Source organism: Carcharodon carcharias, chromosome 2 (assembly GCF_017639515.1).
Source record: "Carcharodon carcharias isolate sCarCar2 chromosome 2, sCarCar2.pri, whole genome shotgun sequence".
Lineage (NCBI taxonomy): Eukaryota > Metazoa > Chordata > Chondrichthyes > Lamniformes > Lamnidae > Carcharodon > Carcharodon carcharias.
The window spans coordinates 186,738,708-186,757,967 of record NC_054468.1 but is presented as its reverse complement, the minus strand read 5'-3'; the positions used below and the strand labels follow the sequence as shown (position 1 = coordinate 186,757,967).

Genomic DNA, 19,260 nt, shown 5'->3' with positions numbered 1-19,260 from the left:
AGATATAGACAGGATGGTCAAATGGGCAGATAAGTGGCAGATGGAATTTAACCCTGAAAAGCGTGGTGTGATACAATTCAGAATGAGTAATTTGACAAGGAAGTAGTCGATGAACATCATGACACTAGGAAGTTCTGAGGAACAAAGGGACCTTAGCGTGTGTGCCCCCTCTAAAGCCGGAGGGGCATGTTAGTGGGGTGTTGCAAAAGGCATATGGGAATCTTGCCTTTATCAATCGAGGCATAGATTACAAATGTAGGGAGGTCATGTTGGAGTTGTAAAGAACCTTGGTGAGGCCACAGCTGGAGTACTGTGTGCAGTTCTGGTCGCCACATTATAGGAAGGATGTGATTGCACTGGAGGGGGTGCAGAGAAGATTCACCAGGATGTTGCCTGGGATGAAACAGTTAAGTTATGAAGAGAGGTTGGATAGACTTGGGTTGTTTTTGTTGGAGCAGAGAAGACTGAGGGGCGATCTGATCGAGGTGTACAAAATTATGAGGGGCATGGAGAGGGTGGATAGGGAGCAGCTGTTCCCCTTAGTTGAAGGGTCAGTCACGAGGGGGCACAAGTTCAGGGGGGGGGATGTGAGAAAAAAACTTTTTTACCCAGAGGGTGGTGACGGTCAGGAATGCATTGCCTGGGAGGGTGGTGGAGGTGGGTTGCCTCACATCCTTTAAAAAATACCTGGATGAGCACTTAGCACATCATAACATTCAAGGCTAAGGGCCAAGTACTGGTAAATGGGATTAGGTAGGTAGGTCAGATTTTCTCACATGTTGGTGCAGACTCGATGGGCCTCTTCTGCACTGTCTGCGAGGGCTTCAACACTGCACCCTGTGGAGGAGCAGGGAATCAATCGACAGCAGCTTCTGGGTTTCAGTATTTAACTGTGTACCTGTGGGTGCCAGACTTGATTACTTTAATGACGATGAATGCTGACACTTTCACCATCATTACAACCACATAATCCCAACAAATATATTCCTGTTTCCCTTCAAAAAGCCAGCAAGTCAGAATACATGTAAAGCCAATTCCTTAATTTTCAGCATCTGATGTGAAGAACGTCCAATTTAAACAGGGAACAAAGGGAAAACTGGAACAACATTTTTACTTCACTGAAAAGGACAGGCAAATTTACAGTACCTGTCCTGAAGTCAATAATATTGCTTTTTTACCAACTCAATTTTGATAGACAAAGGCCTAAATTTTCATCCACGTGCCGTGAACCCAATTTCTAAAAATGCCTTACCAAAAGTCAGATTTTCAGTCCGGAGGGGGATGGCTGGCTATATGAGGAATCAGGGTGGGTGACCCCTGAAGTAGTGAGAAGTCGGAGGCAGGCCCGGTGGGTTAGGCAATTTGGGCACATATAAAAAGCGGGCCCACGGAAAGGCCCGTTTGAGAGATTGGTCATCCATGGTGAAGTCTTTGTGCCTTGGAGATTTTATTGACTTATTAGGTGAGTGGGAACTCTGTAAATATTGTCCAAATGTTAGCTTACCCTGGAGCAGCTGGCCCACCATTGGCCTTCCTTAGGAAAAGAATTGTTAATGTTGCTGCCTTAACAGAGTGTACTGTACTGAAGCACTGAAAACATGGAGTGGATTCACAAGACACAGCTACTGAGATGGCAACATCTTGCTACCATGACCTGGATTCAAATTACAACTGCAGCGAGCACAGCAGGAGACCATCAATGCTCATAGATTCAGTGCAGGGAAAGGTTCAGTAACCTGCTGAGTTTCGGAAAGGTGAGTAGCTTGGCTCCCCATAGAGGTCTAAGGGAAGGGTCACATCTGCATGCTGCAGCTAAGGTGTGAGACCTGACACATACCTCTGCTTTAGCATTGAGGCTTGTATGTGAAAGCTGTTCATGTAGGTACAGAGAGAACACGTGTTAATGTATTTGTGTATCACTGCTCAATGAAGGGAAATATCCCTGCTTGCACTATATTAATCAGGTTAACATGAAATCATGCTGTCGTTGCAGAACGAAGAACGCAGTGGCGATGGCCTGGACTGGCCGAGGGTTCAGCCAGGCTGGGAACAATCCGCTCGGTTGAACAGATGATAGTGTAGGTGATAGTGAATTGCCTGTGACAGGTGATAAAGGTGGTGTTAACATCGCGTTGGAACACGTTGGTAATGGTGGAGATCACAATGTCAGTTCACCGAGCACAATGGGTCATTTGCATGAGAGTGAGTGCAAGGATGGTGTTGCGTCATATGGACAGCGCAAACATTGTTAAGTGGCATGCCTCAGAGCGTGCTTTCACAATGAGAAGGGCTATACCTAAATAACTCCTTTTGCGTGGGAAGCAGAGGTTTATGGAAGCATGGACTGTTGCATATGGTGCCCACCTCAGACACTGGCAGGAATGGCCGGTGCCCAAATTTTTCAAAGAGCTATTGCTGTATAGTTGTGGGCTCATCCTGCACAATATGCCTTATTTGCATGTTTGCTGGCACATACAATCCTACCAGCTTGTCGAGGGTATAAAGTCTTAAATGATGTCACTCTCAGCATTGTGAGTGTGGTTTGATTATGGGCAAGGTGGCAACTTTGGCACCTCATTTACAGACAGTGGCATTCATGTGATGGGACCAGGTTGTGAAGGACTACTTGCAATGTGTATTTATGATGGTGAGGGTTTCAACCATTCTAATGTAACTAAGTCAAATTCATTGATGTTGATTTTCTCCACTCTGGGGAATGGGCATTCCCCCAAGTAATTGTGGCATCAACGTAAAAGGTTCTTTACTTAGAAGTTGTTCACCAGGCACAGGCAAATGTGAGGTAGTAAGACCTTATGTGAATCAATTTTGCACAAGGACACAGGATCATCCTTGGCTACATGGCCTTGCTTCCCAGCTGTTCTGCCACTGGCGGCCTTCTCTTCGTCCTTCATTTGAAAATATTCAGAATGGACAGGGGTTTCCTCCTCCTCATCAGCAGTTGGAGTTCTGTCCATGCTCTTGTTGTCAGAGATCTGTAAGTCCCTCCTTTGCGCAATGATGCACAGAATGCATTACACCACTGCAATGCATGCTGGGGCATACTGCAGGGCTTCACCAGTGATGGAGGCACTTGAAACTCAATTTTAAAATGCCATTGCCTTGATAGGTTGTACTCCTTGTGACGACATAGCTCCTGTTGAAGCTGCACTCTGCCTCAGTTTGAGGGGTCCTAAATGGGATCATTAGCCAGATCCTTAGAAGAGAACCATGGATCTACAAATATGGCTGAAATAGCCAAGGGAAATGAGAACTTCTTAGTACAAAGGAGTCGTGGCAGCTACCAAGGAACCTTGCACGCACTTGAAAGACCACCTTGTTGTGGTCACAAGCCTCCTTAAGTGAGAGGGAAGACATTCGGTTGGCGAAGGTGTCCAAATTATGAGTTGGAGCCTTTATGGCAACATGGGTGCAATCAATAACACCCTGCACCTGAGGGAAGCTGTGGCTCTTTGTGTCTGAGACATCAAATCCACAGGGAAATTGTGATCCCCCATACAGGCAAACAGGGCATTAGTTACAGCCCTAATCCAGCTACGTGCTGCTGACTGGGATCTACCAGACAAGTCTCCTGATGATCCCTGGAAAGAGTCTGAGGCATAAAAATTGAAAGCAACAGTTATCTTTACAGCGACACCCAGGGCATGGGGGTCAATAGAGTGTGGCTCAAGTTGTTGCTGGACCACAGGACATATCTGTCACCGCCTCACAGCTTAGCATCAATCACCTTCAGCACTGGTTCTCCATCATACTGAGGTATGATGTCTTAGGTCGGCACACCCTTCCCACAGGGTAGTACCTGATTGTCCTGCCTCTCCTCCTCCTTCCTGGTGCACATGGCACTATCTCTTTCCCCTGACCTTCTGCCCTCCAGCTGCCCACATTGACTGGCTTCAATGTGCAAGGGTGCCATGCCCCTCTTGTATCTTTCTTTGCATAAAGCACAACGCACTCTTAAGCACATGATTCTTCCTAGCACCTTGGTGCATAAGTCAATAGGGGCAATAAAAAACTGACCTTCTACACCCTTGGATTAAAGTAAGACAGTTTGAATTCAGGTTTTGCCAATTCTGAGGCAGTTACTATAAGTTTAAAGTAAATTCCACCAGGGTACCTGCACCTCTCCAAAGGGCTACCCTGGTTATCCAAAGAAATGAACAAAGTTCAGACCTGCTCATACCAGGCCTTCTAGCACATCACATTTCATACACTTGAGAGACCAAAATCCAACTTGATGGAGGCAGCTACCTCTGTGAAACATTCATGCGCAAATCCCAACCTGGGCCCGTTCCTGTTCCCACAAAAATGGTAGGTGTTGTATTCGGGGGCAGGACTTACAATTTCCAGGTAGTCTGCCATTTTCGCAACAATAGAGAGGTTCTCCATCATAATGAAAATTCAGGCCTAAGACTCAAAACTGCAAATTCTGGTGTGTATATGATGTCGGGAACAAGAAAAATTTCTCATCCACCCACAAAAGCTTCCTCTAAGTGCCATTATAATAATTAATAAGTGCCATTATAAGTGTAATAATAGCATCAAGACTTTTGCAGCCTAAGTCCATTCTCTCAAAATTTTAATTAATTCACAAGATGTGGGCATCGTTTGTGAGCAATGTTCCCTTTAAGCTGTGAGGGTAACTGGCCATGCAGCATTCTGGAACAAACAGGCTGTGCACAACCAGCATTCCTTTAAGATGCACACATGCATGGATGTATCGCAATCTTAAAGAAATCGCACAATCCATCAAATATGCCCTGCAAAGCAAAGAGATATTCAAGGGGACATATCTGGTAAAGCCAGCATTTAAAAGCCAACCACATTGCAGTGGGTCTGAAGTCACATATGGGACAGACCAGGTAAAGGGGCCAGATTTCCTTCCCTACAGGATATTAATGAACCATATATGTTTTTAGGACAATCCAGTAGTTACATAGTCACCATTATCGATACTAGCTAACTGAATTAAGTTCCTCAGCTGCCATGGTGGGAATTGAATCCAACTCTCATCATTATATATAATAAAAACATAAAATGCTGGAAAAACTCAGCAGCATCTGTGGAGATGCTTTCAGTCTGGGCCTCTAGTATTTCTGCAGTTTTAAGTATTTCTGGTCTAGTAACATAACCACTCTACCAACTCCAACGATCCCTTCCTTAAATCTTACCACTGCTCCTCATCCCCACTGTGCTCTTTTAAAACCATCTTTAAAATCCAAGACCTAGAAAGGGTGTAGCGTATATTTCCCTAACTTTGAATGGGGGAGGTCAGACTTTACCCAGATTTGGGCTGTAGGTCTCATTATATTGGCTAGTCTCCAAGCTTGCATTATTGATCTCCTACTCCATCTTTTTTTAGTTTAACATCGGTTTTCCTTACAGTCTTGAAGCACCTTGGAGCATTTTTCTACAAGATTGCTGCTATATAAATACAAATTACAGGTATCAACATTGTTGTAGCAACATTGGTTGCAGTATTTGCTAGTTCAGTTTATTGCTGATTTTCTTAATTTTGTGAACATAAAAATCATTTTCATCCAGAAACTGTAATTACTTTATGAAATTCCCCAATCATAACAACCAAATAACAATGAAACCATTGCAGCTCATTCAAAATCTAAGATAATGAAATTAGTTAACGAGAACACTGGGAGAACTATTTGTACTATTATTGCACTGCAACACTTTCATGCAATTCAATAGATCAATAATGACAAGGGATACATGAAGTGAATACATCAAAGTACATCAAGATAAATTTTCTTTTAAACTGACAAACCTAGGGTGTAAGGTCCAGGATGGTTGAAGAGTAGAGATTAGGAAAATAATGAAGGAATAATTACACTGATCGAATTTTAGGATCCAAAAGCCTAATGACAGAAGGTAGCACAGACAGAAAGAGACTGTATTTTTTTACACTGCAATTAAAAACACAAATGTAGGATGTATATATATTCATTCTAAAGAATTTTGGAGCAATGGTGAAGAGAATTAAATGTGGATATACTGGCTATGATTAACAGAAGTAGCACCTAAAAAAAGTGATGAAATCATTCTGGTGAAATGATGATACCGGAGCTGCTGCCGTCTGCAGGTGTTCCTTCCTAATTGTCTGGCTCAATGTGTAATTTGCAAACCTGTTGAATCTTCAAATGTTTCAGTTACCAGCAATCAGAAGGACAGTGGTGATCAGTGAGTTGGATTTGGTTACATAAATGGAGAACACAGTGGGCAGAATTTTCTGCCTCCTGGGCAGGCGGGCCCAACCCAATCTCCAGCGGGCGGGGAGCCAATGCCCACCGGAGAAATGGGCCCTGCTGCCATTTTAAGTGGGTGGGCCAATTAAGGCCCGCCCAGCATGATACCCGGCAGAAAGCACTATGTGCTTCCTGTGCTGGGGGGCGGGGGAACGACTCCCCGAATGTGAGAGTGCGTTATTTCACGCATGTGCACGAAAGACTGCACATCTCCCTAAGGCTAAATGCTGCCCCGGAGATCGCTCAAAGTTGTTCAAACATTAAAAATAGAAAAATAAAAAAATCCTTAACATTTCCTCCTCATGTGACAATGTCACACAAGATGGAATATGTTAATAAGTTTCACTAAAACTTTATTAAAGTTTTTTAAACCCTACATGAAACCTCATCCCGCCGTTGGATGAGGTTTCATGTTTTCTCAGAAGCCCGTTGGGGCTCCTGGCCTGTCTACCAACCTTAAGGTTGGACGGGCAGGTCCTTTAATTGTTTTAATTATTCTGTCAATGGCCTCAATTGACCATTGACAGGTTGGCAGGCACACAGCTGATTGCGCTGTGCCCCCACCTTCCTGAAAATTTAAACGGGGCGGGATGGTGTCAGGGGTTCCCCCCGCATCCTGCATCATTTTGCATGTCGGCGAGTGGGCCCCGCCCCCTGCTCGCCAACGGCAAAATCCAGCCCAGTGTGTTTGTAGGTGGGTGGGTGGGGAAGGGAGTGCTAAATTGAAGCCAAAGTATATTTATACAAGTTTAAAAAGGAAGCACTAAGGTTGAAAAGCTAATGTGCTAGGCTTTACGTAGTTTTCCCAAAATTATAAATAATAAGCTATTCATTAGCCTGTCCAGTAGTCACTCATTTCATTGGGACGCACATGATTGCACACTCAGCAACAGTCATCTGGCATAAGCCTTTCCCTTTAATTGTGAACAGAGGAAGAAATTAAAGAAAAGAGCAATCAGGATTTTTCTTTAAACAAACACAAAGCTGCAAGGACAAGCTTACACCAAGCTTCAAAATAGAATGCAACTGAGGAAGAAATTATTTTGTCTAAGTCAAACAAGACAACACAGTGAAGTGTGGAAGGGCAATATTTTCATCACTTGGTATTATATAGAGTCGAGTTGTACTAATTTAATGCAGTAAGTCTGATAATAACTGTTACTGTGTTATGTTCACATGCATTGATATAATACACTGTAATGTTTCACACTGTAATGTTTCATATCTGCTGATTTTCTAATTTTTCACTTGTCTGTTTTTGAAAAGATCATGGAGGCACATAATTATGACAGGAATATCTCATTCATAGCCTAACCAAAAGGTTAGGTTATCATATAATTTTATGTAGGGCATTATGGACACACACCTAAATGCCTGGCTCTCAGAATTCATGCAACATAAAAGTCACTCCTAACAGCAGTCAGTTTACATCAAGAGGAGTATGTTGCATGTAAAAATAGGCAAAACGTCCAGATTTCACTAAGTTTTACCTTGTTGATAGCATCTTTTAAGGCAACATTTACTTCTTCTTTTGCAGCCTTTAGGTTGTCAATTTCCATGTCTTGCACAGTAAGCTGTTGTTCCATCACGGCCATTTTCTCTTGGTATGACTGTATTTGAACTTCATGCTGACAAAGTAAATGCAGTATTTGCTTTTGTTTAAAGAAATATTCATCAACTTTTTTGTATGTACAAAGTACTCTGACATAACTAATGTTTGAAAAAGTAAAATAAAGAAAAATTACTAGTGAACAGTTATTTAATAAAATTCCAAAGCATTAAGACAATCTAATCGCAACAAATTTCAATGAATGATTTACATCAACAGTATAATTTTGATAATTAACCTAACATAAATATTTATATTCTCACTTAACAATTACTTCAGTGTCCCATTTAAAAAAGATCTGTTCCTTTGGGCCTTGGTTTTAAAATGTGTTTTTGTTCCTTCCACCTCATTCTCACCAACCTGGAGCCTAAATATGTTCCTTGAGAACTCGGAATTTACATCTTTCATGCGGGAGCAGCTTGTCTACTTCACATCAGAGAATGGGAAATGCAACATCACACTGGGAAACCATTAAAACTGTACACACAGGCAATGTTATTTCCAGCAACTTTTCAAAGAAATACTGCCATCCCAGAACAATCTGAAACAGCAAGCAGTTCAGATAATGCTTAGAAGTTAACTAAGTAGCTTGTTGAAAGCAGGATCTGAAAACTTCTATAACGACTTACAACTATCACAAGCAAGGAGACAAATCAAGAAACTACCAAGCCTATATCTCTAATGAAAAACAAGTACGAAACGATTGTATTCATTTGAAAAACAGAGGGCAAGCTTATCTCTGACCCTGCCAAGACCAAGAGGGGATTTACAGATCTCTATACCTGTCTATAATGCTCAAAGTCTCAGGCACAGCAAACAATCCACTACTTTGCCAACTCATCCATTGCAGCTGCAAACTAGACATGTTGGCCAAAAAATCCAAGCAACATTATAAGAATTCCAATCAGAGAAGGTCATCAGCCAAATGGTTACCCAGAAAAATTCTACAATTCCGAGTCAGAACTTTTAGTCCCTGTCGGGGTCGGGAATGGAAGCAGGCAGGCACTAAAAATAGTGCCACTGGCTAGCATGCCAGTTCAATGGTTCCAACCAACCCACAGCTATCTTCCCTAGGCAGGATGAGAAGGGGGAATTGATCTAATTAATCTGATTTAATGTGATTTGGAGCCTTACTGGATTTTCCAGTTGGCCTCCAGCTCCCTGCAAATGGAGGAAGACAATTTAGCTGCCTTGGGGCCCTCTTCTTGATTGCCTGGGTTCAGTAGCAGCCATCAGCCACTCTGTGAAAGGGATTTCCATCATCCCACCCCCAGTCCCATCAGTGATAGCCAGGTGAAACCTGAGTGCATAATCCAGGCTGACACCTGAGTGCAGTATGGAGGAAATGGTGCACCCTTGGATGTCCCATCTTTTGGATAAGAAATTAATTGAAGGGCCTACTGTGCCCTTGGAGAGGAAAAGATCTCTTGGCATTATTCAAAGAAGAGTTTTCCCTGTTTCCTGGCCAATGTTTATCCTTCAACCAACATTGCTAAAACTGACTGTCTAGTCATATATCTCTTTGCCATTTGTGGGCATATTACAGTGTGACCATTCAAAAAAGATGCAAGACAACGGACAATTGCCTAGCTCATGGTCGATTAGAGGATGTGGGCTGAATTTTACGCTTCCCTGCCGGGAAAGGAAGTCCAGCCACAGAGAGAGCTGCTGGCGTTTGATTGGTTCTTGCAACAGGAGCACATGGTGCTGGATTGAGATTTACTAAGTGTTTGGGGATCTTACCAGGTGCCAAGCCGGTAAGGGGCAAGGTGGATGGGGTACTGGAGTTGAAGAGGCCATGAGGACAGGGCAACTGGGGAGGGGGGTAGGAAGCCAAACCGTGGAGAAGGCCCTCTGATGATCCCCTGCCCATGCAGGGCAACAAGCTGGGCAGGCTGCATGGTGTGAGCCTCTACCACGGTCGGTTAATTCCCAACAGCTGAGAGATGAGGCCCTTAAGTGGGCATTAACTGCCCAATTAACTGCCTCAATTGGCCCAATAGAGGTGAGCTGCTCAACTCACCCCCACCACTGGTATAATTGCAGTGGCAGGCAGGTGTGAAGCATAAAACCCAGTCCATATTCTCCATCCAACCATGAGCCAGGAAATTGTGTCTATTGTCTTGCGTCTTTTTTTGAATGGTCACACAGTAATATGCCCACAAATGCCAAAGAGATATATGACTAGACAGTCAGTTTTAGCAATGTAGGTTGAAGGATAAACATTGGCCAGGAAACAGGGAAAACTCTTCTTTGAATAATACCAAGAGATCTTTTCCTCTCCAAGGGCACAGTAGGCCCTTCAATTAATTTCTTATCCGAAAGATGGGACATCCAAGAGTGCACCATTTCCTCCATTCTGCACTGAGGTGGCAGCCTGGATTATGCACTCAAGTTTCAAGACAAACTTTGACTCAAAGCAGAGAATGCTATCACTGAGCCACGACAAACACTAAATATCAGAGTACAAGAGAAGGAGGGTAATAAATGACTAGAACACTAACAGTAATGAGGAGGAGGAGGAGGAAAGGATTCAATAATGTTCACCCACATCTTATACAAGCATCATGAATTTATTTTGGAGAAGCGAGTTGTATCCTGCTTGGGATCATCTTAAATATAATTATATATGGTAACAATTGGTCATTCCTCTCCTTACAGTTCTTAAGATTTTGCACCTCAGGTGAGGTAAGAGTGACTACCCCTGACATCGAGTCAGCATTTGACCAAGTGTCACAAGTATTAAGCAGCACCAGCAAAACTGAAGTCAATGGGAATCAGGGGGAGCTCTCCGCTGGTTGGAGTCACACCTAGCACAAAGGAATATGGTTGTGGTTGTTGAAAGTTAATCATCTCAGTCCTGTACATTGCTGCAGGAGTTCCTCAGAATAGTGGCCTATGCCCAACCATCTTCAGCTGCTTCATCAATGACCTTCCCTCATCATAAGTTCAGAAGTACGGGTGTTTGTCAATGATTCCACAGCACCATTCATAACTCCTCAGACACTGAAACAGTCCATGTCAATATGCAACAAGGCCTGGACAACATTCAGGCCTAGGTTGATGACTGGCAAGTAAAATTTGAGCTAAACAAATGCCAGATAATGACCATCTACAACACGAGAGAATCTAACTATCTCCCCTTGATATTCAACGGCATTAGCATTGCTGAATCCTCCACTATCAACCTCTGGGGTGGGGGTTACCATTGACCAGAAGCTGAACTGGACTAGCCATATAAATACGTGGCTACAAGAGCAGGTCAGAAGCAGGAAATTCTGCAGCAAGTAGCTCACCTCCTTACTTCCCAAGGCCTGTCCACCAGCTACAAGGCACAAGTCAGGAGTGTGATGGAATACTCTCAACTTGTCTGGATGAGTGAAGCTCCAACAACACTCAAGCTTAACAACATCCAGGACAAAGCAGCCCACCTAACTGGCACCCCATCCACCACCTTAAATATTCAATCCTTCCACTACCAATGAACGCATAATGACAGCAGTGTGTATGACCTACAAGATGCACTTTAGTAACTCACCAAGGCTCCTTCCAAAGCACTTTCAAACCCACGATCTCCACCACCTAGGAGATGAGGGCACCACCTGCAAATTCTCCTCCAAGCTACACATCATCCTGTCTTAGAACTATATTGCCGTTCCTTCACTATCGCCAGGTCAAAATCCTGAAATTCCCTTCTTAATAGCACTGAGTGTACCTACACTACATGGACTGCAGCGATTTAAGGCAGCGGCTCACCACGACCTTCTCAAGGGCAATTAAGGATGGGCAATAAATGCCAGCCTATCCAGCAATGCCCACATCCCATGAATGAATTTTTAAAAATGATTCCTATGTTGCCGTATAACAGTCACTAAGTCCTAAAGGCAATTCACCGTATTAAGCTCTGTAATGGTGAGACATGGGGCTATGGACAGCTCTTGTATTTTAGGAGATTTCCAATACCAAGCTAATACAAAACTAATTGTTTGATTTTTGTCTGATTTCTGGATGAATCCTTTATCAACTCTGATTTAGGGCAATAATTTACCTGATCCTGTAAATCTTTAAGCACAGTTTGGTGCTCTTCTTGGATGCACCTTAGTCTTTGTTTATGTTCATCTACTTCCTTCTTCAGTACATCAGTGATTTGCAGTTCATTCCGTAAGTGCCCAACATCCTCTTCTAACTTGTATTTTTCTGATCGAGACATTTCTAGTTGCAACTAGAGATAAAAGCAATTTTACAATTACATCTGAAATATAACTTGCAATAATAACTTCAACACTATTTCCATTATTATATTCCATACTTTTAACTTGATTTTTCATGAAAACAAAGAATGGGATTTTTTCTCCGCCACCCAACTCTGTCACAAAGGAATAGAAATGTCGTCCTTGTTAGATTAAAGTCCATGGTCACAACTAGTTTTCCATTACCTTAAAAATATGGCTTGGTTAACTTATGACAAAAATATTGCTTGTATACTTTCCAAAACCCATTCCTACAAATAAAACCTCTGTCTTATAACAGTATAATATTTTGTAAGCATTTATTTCTTATGAATAGAGAAAGTTTTATTTGCAACTAAGTATTTCTGTAGATTAATAATGACACAGCTGCAATAAAAATATATCTAGACTTTTTACACTTTTTTGTTGTTTAAAATACAGGGAAAACATTGATCTTTGGAAAATGACAGATTGTTGGAGTTTTCTGATACTGAACCTTAAAGCTTTCTGTCTGATTTCTGAACTCTTCACATTCGGATGAAATGAACTTCTTCTCTGCATCAAATTCCTGCTGCATTTTCAGCATGTTTTCATTGGCTATGGATAAATCATCCTGCAGTTTACGATTATTCTCTGTAAGATCATCGACCTAAAAGATATTATGGTTACTTATTAAACTAAATGTTATAGCATTTTGAAGAAGCTTATTAAGTATTTTTTTCAATCTTCATGATAACCTTTTGTATAGTTACATTGTGTAACTCGGAAGAGGTAACTTACATCAGCATCAAAGTAGTCGGTTTAAGGCACTAGACAATAGCATGGGTTTTGCAGTCAGCAGCAAAATGATAGTGCTCGCTTCTGATGTTAAAGAAAGCTGCCCACAAAGATATAGTGATCTATTGTGTGTATTTCTCCAGCCCCAATGTTACTGTGAACCTGGCGCCAAGCCAAAGGATCTCTAGACATCCAGCAACATAGATGTTAACAGGGCAGAATAAGCAGCCAATTACACTGAATAATTCTCAGACAACAAACAATGAAGTACAATGCTTATACTTATACTTATCTTTATATAAATTTTACAGAAACTAAATCAAGAATACTTCATACATATTAGAAGCTGAAATATCATGAACAAACTTAAAAATATTTTAAAGTATTGGATTTCATAATGGAAAAAATTGACATTATTGAAATATAAAATTAATTTTCCAGGGGCAAATAGGATGTTCAACACCAGTTATGAGTTGGTGCCCTGTTAAAAAGTTACACTTCATTAACAGGACCTAATTTACTCAGGGATTTTAACAGTAACATTACACTCTAAGAGGAGAAGTTCTCATCAGTTCAGTCATTGGTACAGATTGCTGTCTGCTTGGGCTTCAACAGCACATCCTGTGGAGGAGCAGGAAATCAACTGGCAGCAACTTTTGTATTTCTGCATTAACTGCATGTGTGCGGATGCCAAAAGTTGCTGTCAGTTTCATAAGGCAATGACAGTGAACACCGATAGTTTTGCAGTTATCAAAACTGCAATATCTGGGCTAATATATTACTGTTCCTATTCTAGAAACCAGCAAGCCAAAATACTTGTATAACTAATTCCTTAATCTTGGCCAGCCCATGTGGGGAAGTTAAGAGTTAGAAAGGGATAAAAAAAAGATATGAACAGCTTTTTTTACTTCAGCTACCAGTTAAACAGGGGACACTGACAGCATCTGTCTTATCGTGTTCATCTGAGTTATGAGGTCAATAATATTGCTTTTTATGCTAACACAACTTAAAAAAAAAACTGTTGCTCAAAACTGCAAGTTCTGGTATTTATATAAAGTCAGGGAACAACAAATGTTCTCTCACGTCCCACAAAACTCCTTGTTTGCCAGTGGTTATAATGACATTAAGCCTTAGTCACCTAGGTCTACTGTCTATATTCCCTCCCTTAACCCCTCCATTCTTTCTCCATCTCCTCTTTTAAAAACCATCCTTAAAATTCACTACCCAGAGGGGCGCAGCGTTATGCATCCCTGTGCCGGAATGATGCAGCCAATGATAGCCTAGATATTGGGCTTAGAGCCTCAATATAATGACCAGTTTCTAGGCCACTTTATTGGTCGCCCTCTTAATCTCTCTCTTTTGAGCTCAGTATCAATTTTCCTTATGCTTTTGAAGCACTTGTTTCTACATTAATGATGCTGTATAAATTGATATTGTTGTAGCAATGTTGGTCATGGTATGTGCTTGTTCAGTTAATGGCTGATTTTTCTTAATTTGTAAATATTTTTGTCAAAAAACTGAAACTACAGAATTCGCCAACAACTAAAGAACAATGAAACTACTGCAGGTCATTCAATATATTAAAAAAAAGGTTAAAAGGAATAGTTAACAGGAATACAGGGTGAAATATTTGAGTTATTCAAGAAGTTGGCTCACTACCACCTTCTCAAGGGCAATAAGGGATGGGCAATAAAAATGCTGGCCTAGCCAGCAAAGTCCACATCCTGTGAAAGAATAAAAAACAAAATTCACAGCATTTTGACTGTGATTCAATAGTTTAATAATGGCAAGTGAAGCATAAAATAAATAGATCAATGATTTAAAAATTAAACTTCCTGTTAAATTGACAAATCTATGCGAAAGTCCCAGGATAGCTGAAGTGTAGAGATCATATAAATCATGAAGGAGTGATCACACTGAGCCAAGTTTGGGAATTAATAGCCTAATGACAGGATGGAGAGAAGTAGAAAGTTACAGTATTTGTTTTAACAGCAATTAAAAACTGTAGACTTTGAAGCAGTTCAGAAAAGGTTTACTTGACAGATCCCTGGTATGAAGGGGTTAGCTTATGAGGAAAGATTGAACACCTTGGACCGATACCCATTAGAGTTTAGAACAATAAGAGGTGAACTTACTTAAACATATAAGATCCTGAGGGGACTTAACGGAGTGGGTACTGAGAGGATGCTTCCCCTTGTAAGGAAACCTGGAACTAGGGAACACAGTTTAAAAATTAGGGGGTCTCCCATTTAAGCCTGAGATGAGGAGAATTTCTTTCTCTCAGAGGGTCATTCATCTGTAGAATCATCTTCCCCAGGGAGCAGTGGAGGCTGGGTCATTGAATATATTCAAGGCTGAGTTAGATAGATTTTTGGTCAACAAAGGAGTCAAGGGTTATGGGGGGCAAGAAGGAAAGTGGAGTTGAGGCCACAATCAAATCAGCCAATATCTTATTCAATGGTGGAGCCAGCTTAAGGGGCCGAATGGCCTACTCCTAATTCTTGTGTGCTCTTGTAACTTGTTTATACATTCATTCTAAAAGACTTTGAAGTGAATGTGGGGAAGAGTATTAAATGTCAAAATATACATCTATTATTTACAGAAAAGTCACCTAAAGAGCTAATTAAGTATTTTTGGTGAAATTGTTATACCTGACTAAGAAGTGCAGAAGCTTGTAACTGAGAAACTTGTAGTTCATTTCGTAGTTCCTTCTCAGAATTTTCCTTAGTCTCTTGCATGATCCTATACCTAGCTGAGAGATCTTGTGCTGCTTGCTGAGATTCAGCTGCTGTCGTCTGCAAGTCCTTCCTTTCTCTCCTTAAATTCTCCACTTCAATATGCAAGTTACACAAATCCACAGAATCTTTTTGCTTCAACTGCTCCAGATCTGCAATCTGTTGCTGAAGTTTATCTTTCTCTTCTATGTGCTTATTCACCTGCTGTTGAATTACTTGCAGATCTTTACTGAGTATTGTATTTACAGACTGTAGCTCCACATTGAACTTATCAGTTTCCTGCCTTTGGTTGGATAACCGGATCTTTTCACATTCTAAATGTGAATTTTGATTGAGGTAATTTTTCTCATTTTCTCTCAGTTTTTCCAACTCTTTGTGACACTTGTTTACTTGTTCATTTAAATGGCTAATTTGAGACTGTAGCTCATTAACAGAACTTTCATAAGCTTCAGTCATTTTGAGTTTTTCATTTTCAACTGTTTCGCATTTTCCTGACAAATTTGAGCAATGAGTTTCTAACTTTTCCTGACTTTGTTGCAGTTGTTTCTCTAAAGCTTGTTTCTCAGAGAAGAGAGAATTAAGGTCCATAGTCAATAGATTCAGTTTCTCAGTAATTACTTCCTTCTCTTCCTTTAGTATCTCAACCTGCTCCTTTGCAGTTTCAGCTTGCAATATTATTTGCTCCATATTTTCTTCAGAGGTCTGCAGCTCCCGCTCAAGAGCCTCAATCTTGTCTTGAAGGGAGTCTGCTTTTCGTTCACTGATTTTGAGTTTTTCAGCCATATGTCGACTTTTATTCTGATCTGCTTCAATGCGCACCTTAAGTTTCTCAATGGCAGGCCGCATTTCAGCTACTTCTGCCTTGGTGGAGTTCAACCTTCCTGCAAATTCACCTTTTTCCAACTGAGAGGACTCCAAGGATTGCAGTAGATTTAACTTTTCACATTCTACAATATTAATCTTGTTTTGCATGATTTCAGTCTGCTCTAGCATGGATAAGTTTTCCTTCTTCAACTGATTCAGTTGCTGCTGTAATTCCCCCCTTCCTTCTGTGTCCAACATAGCATTCTTCTCCAAATATTGGACTTCCTGGATCATGTCTCTCTTTTCCTTTGAAACTTTCTCCATTCGTTCAGCAACAGCTTGTAGCTGACTGGTTAGTTTCTTTACTTCAGCTTCAAGCCCCCTGATGGTATTAGAATTATAGATTTTTTCCGCTTCAAGCTCTTGAACTTTTGCCTCTAGCTTTTTAGCGGTTTGCTCCAATTCATTATTTGTCTCAGCTAAAGTGCTAAGCTCCTGAATAACCCCATTATTTTCTGTTTCAAGCTCAGTCAGCTTTTCTGCCTGAACAGAAATGGTCCTTTGACTTGATTCAAGTTCTTTTTCCAAAGACTGCTTTCTGATCTGCAATTCATCCAGGCCAACTTCCATTTCAAGGATATGTTTTTCTAAGTTAGCTTTATCTGATTTAGCTCGTTTCAGTTCATTTTCCAGTTCAAATAATTGTTCACTCTTGTCTTTTTTATCTACCTCTAAGCTTTCTAACATCTTGGTCACATCAGACAATTTAATTTTGTCCATATTCAGCTGTAGTGAAATATTAAAGAGTTCTTCCTCCAGGTTTTTTACTTTGTCAGAAAGATTTTGATTTTCAAGAGCTGAGGACTTCAACTCATTATGTAGACAGTGCTTCTCCTCTTCAAACAACAGCATTTTCTTTTCCAACTCAGTGTATGCAGCAGCTTTGAAAAACAGTTCATTTTGATGGGTTTCTAGCTTGGATCGCAAATTCTCCATTTCACTGAGTAGTACTTCAGATATTTTCTTATTTTCCTCATCTGGAAGAAGATGCAGAATTTGTCCAGACTGTAACTGAGAGCCAATAGAGATTTCATGGGTAGATTGGCAATCCACTGGAACACTAACTTCCTCATTAGCTAAATGTATCTGTTCAACTATGTGCTCTCGTTTTGTGTTACTTTCATTCAACTCATCGTCAACGTCCTTGCTTATGTTCTCAGCATTATCAAAATGTATGGTGCAGCATACAGGCTTTTCTCCTATAGCGCCAGATTGCAAACTAGATTTCTGCTCCTTTTGTACATTACTGTCAGGGGTCACATTTAGACTATGAACCAATTCCAATTGATCGGTGACGAAGGTCATCTCTCTTTGTTGTTTCTTTGAATCAGTATGCTTTAAATGAAAAACAAAAATAGTTGTAATTAAACATATCAATCTTTGTAAGCCAAAAAAAAGACAATTGATAATTTTAAGTATGTATGGCCAAACTTGATATATAAAATATTATAATGAAATAGCAACATATAAATAATAAAAAAATATTCCATAAAAACTACATTGCTAGATTATTCCTATCTTAAGTATTTCTCACACTCTTATCTTTTATTAAAAAGGTGGTTCTAAGTACTTTTGAGATGTCCTAGATGAGTGACAGGCACAATTGAAATATAATTTCTTTCTAGAAATACACATACTAGTGATACTTTTGAGACCAGTACATGTTGATAAAAATGTCCAAATTGTCAAAGTGACTATTCAAAAACAAGGCTAAGTTTTTAAATAAGTATATACATTATTTAATTTGAACCGCAATTGAGGAGATTTTCATTATAAGTGGAGGGCAAGTTTTTTTTTATATTTTATTTTTTTTTTATAATAAATATTTTTATTCATGCTATCATTCTAAGGGCACTTAGAAAATATCAAATATCAATGGAATTAGACAAAATCAGCATGGATTTATGAAAGGGAAATCATGTTTGACAAACCTACTGGAGTTTTTTTGATGGCATAACGAGCAGAATAGATAAGGGAGAGCCAATGGATGTGGTGTATTTGGATTTTCAGAAAGCTTTTGATAAAGTCCCACATAAGAGGTTAGTGTGTAAAATTAAAGCACATGGGTTTGTGGTAATATACTGGAATGGATTGAGAATTGGTTAGCAGACAGGAAACAGAGTGTAGGTCTTTTTCGGAGTGGCAGGCACGCCAAGTGCTTGGGCCCCAGCTATTCACAAAATATAAAAATAATTTAGATGAGGGAACCAAATGTAATATATCCAAGTTTGCTGATGACACAAAACTTGGTGGGGGTCTGAGCAATGAGAAGGGTGTTAAGAGGCTTCAAGGCAATTTAGACAGGTTGAGTGAGTGGGCAAATACATAGCAGGTGCATTATAACGTAGATAAGTGTGAAGTTATCCACTTTGGTAGGTAAAACAGAATGGCAGAGTATTATTTAAATGGTGATAGATTGGGAAATGTTGATGTACAAAGGGACCTGGGCGTCCTTGTACACCAATCACTGAAAGCAAGCATGCAGGTGCAGCAAGCAGTTAAGGCGGCAAATGATATGTTGGCCTTCATTGCAAGAGGACTTGAGTAAGGATGTCTTACTGCAGCTGTACAGGGCCTTGATGAGACCACAGCTGTAGTATTGTGTGCAGTTTTAGTCTCCTTACCTAAGAAAGGATATACTTGCCAGAGAGGGAGTGCAGCGAAGGTTCACCAGACTGATTCCTGAGATGGCAGGATTGTCATATAAGGAGAGATCAGGCAGACTAGGCCTGTATTCACTAGAGTTTAGAAGAACGATAGGAGATCTCATT

At 40.6% G+C, this 19,260-nt stretch overlaps 1 protein-coding gene across 1 annotated transcript in view; it reads right to left on the bottom strand.

Annotated features, from left to right (window-relative positions):
- The window catches only part of LOC121293770 (centromere protein F-like), a 103,494-nt gene that overhangs the window by 19,561 nt on the left and 64,673 nt on the right, over positions 1-19,260 (bottom strand). Inside the window, exons 13-16 of the mRNA XM_041217075.1 lie at positions 15,542-17,824; positions 12,610-12,762; positions 11,933-12,106; positions 7,766-7,903 (exon numbers count right to left, since the gene is read on the bottom strand). Coding sequence (XP_041073009.1) covers positions 7,766-7,903; positions 11,933-12,106; positions 12,610-12,762; positions 15,542-17,824 — 2,748 coding nt within the window. The remainder of the gene's footprint in view (positions 1-7,765; positions 7,904-11,932; positions 12,107-12,609; positions 12,763-15,541; positions 17,825-19,260) is intronic.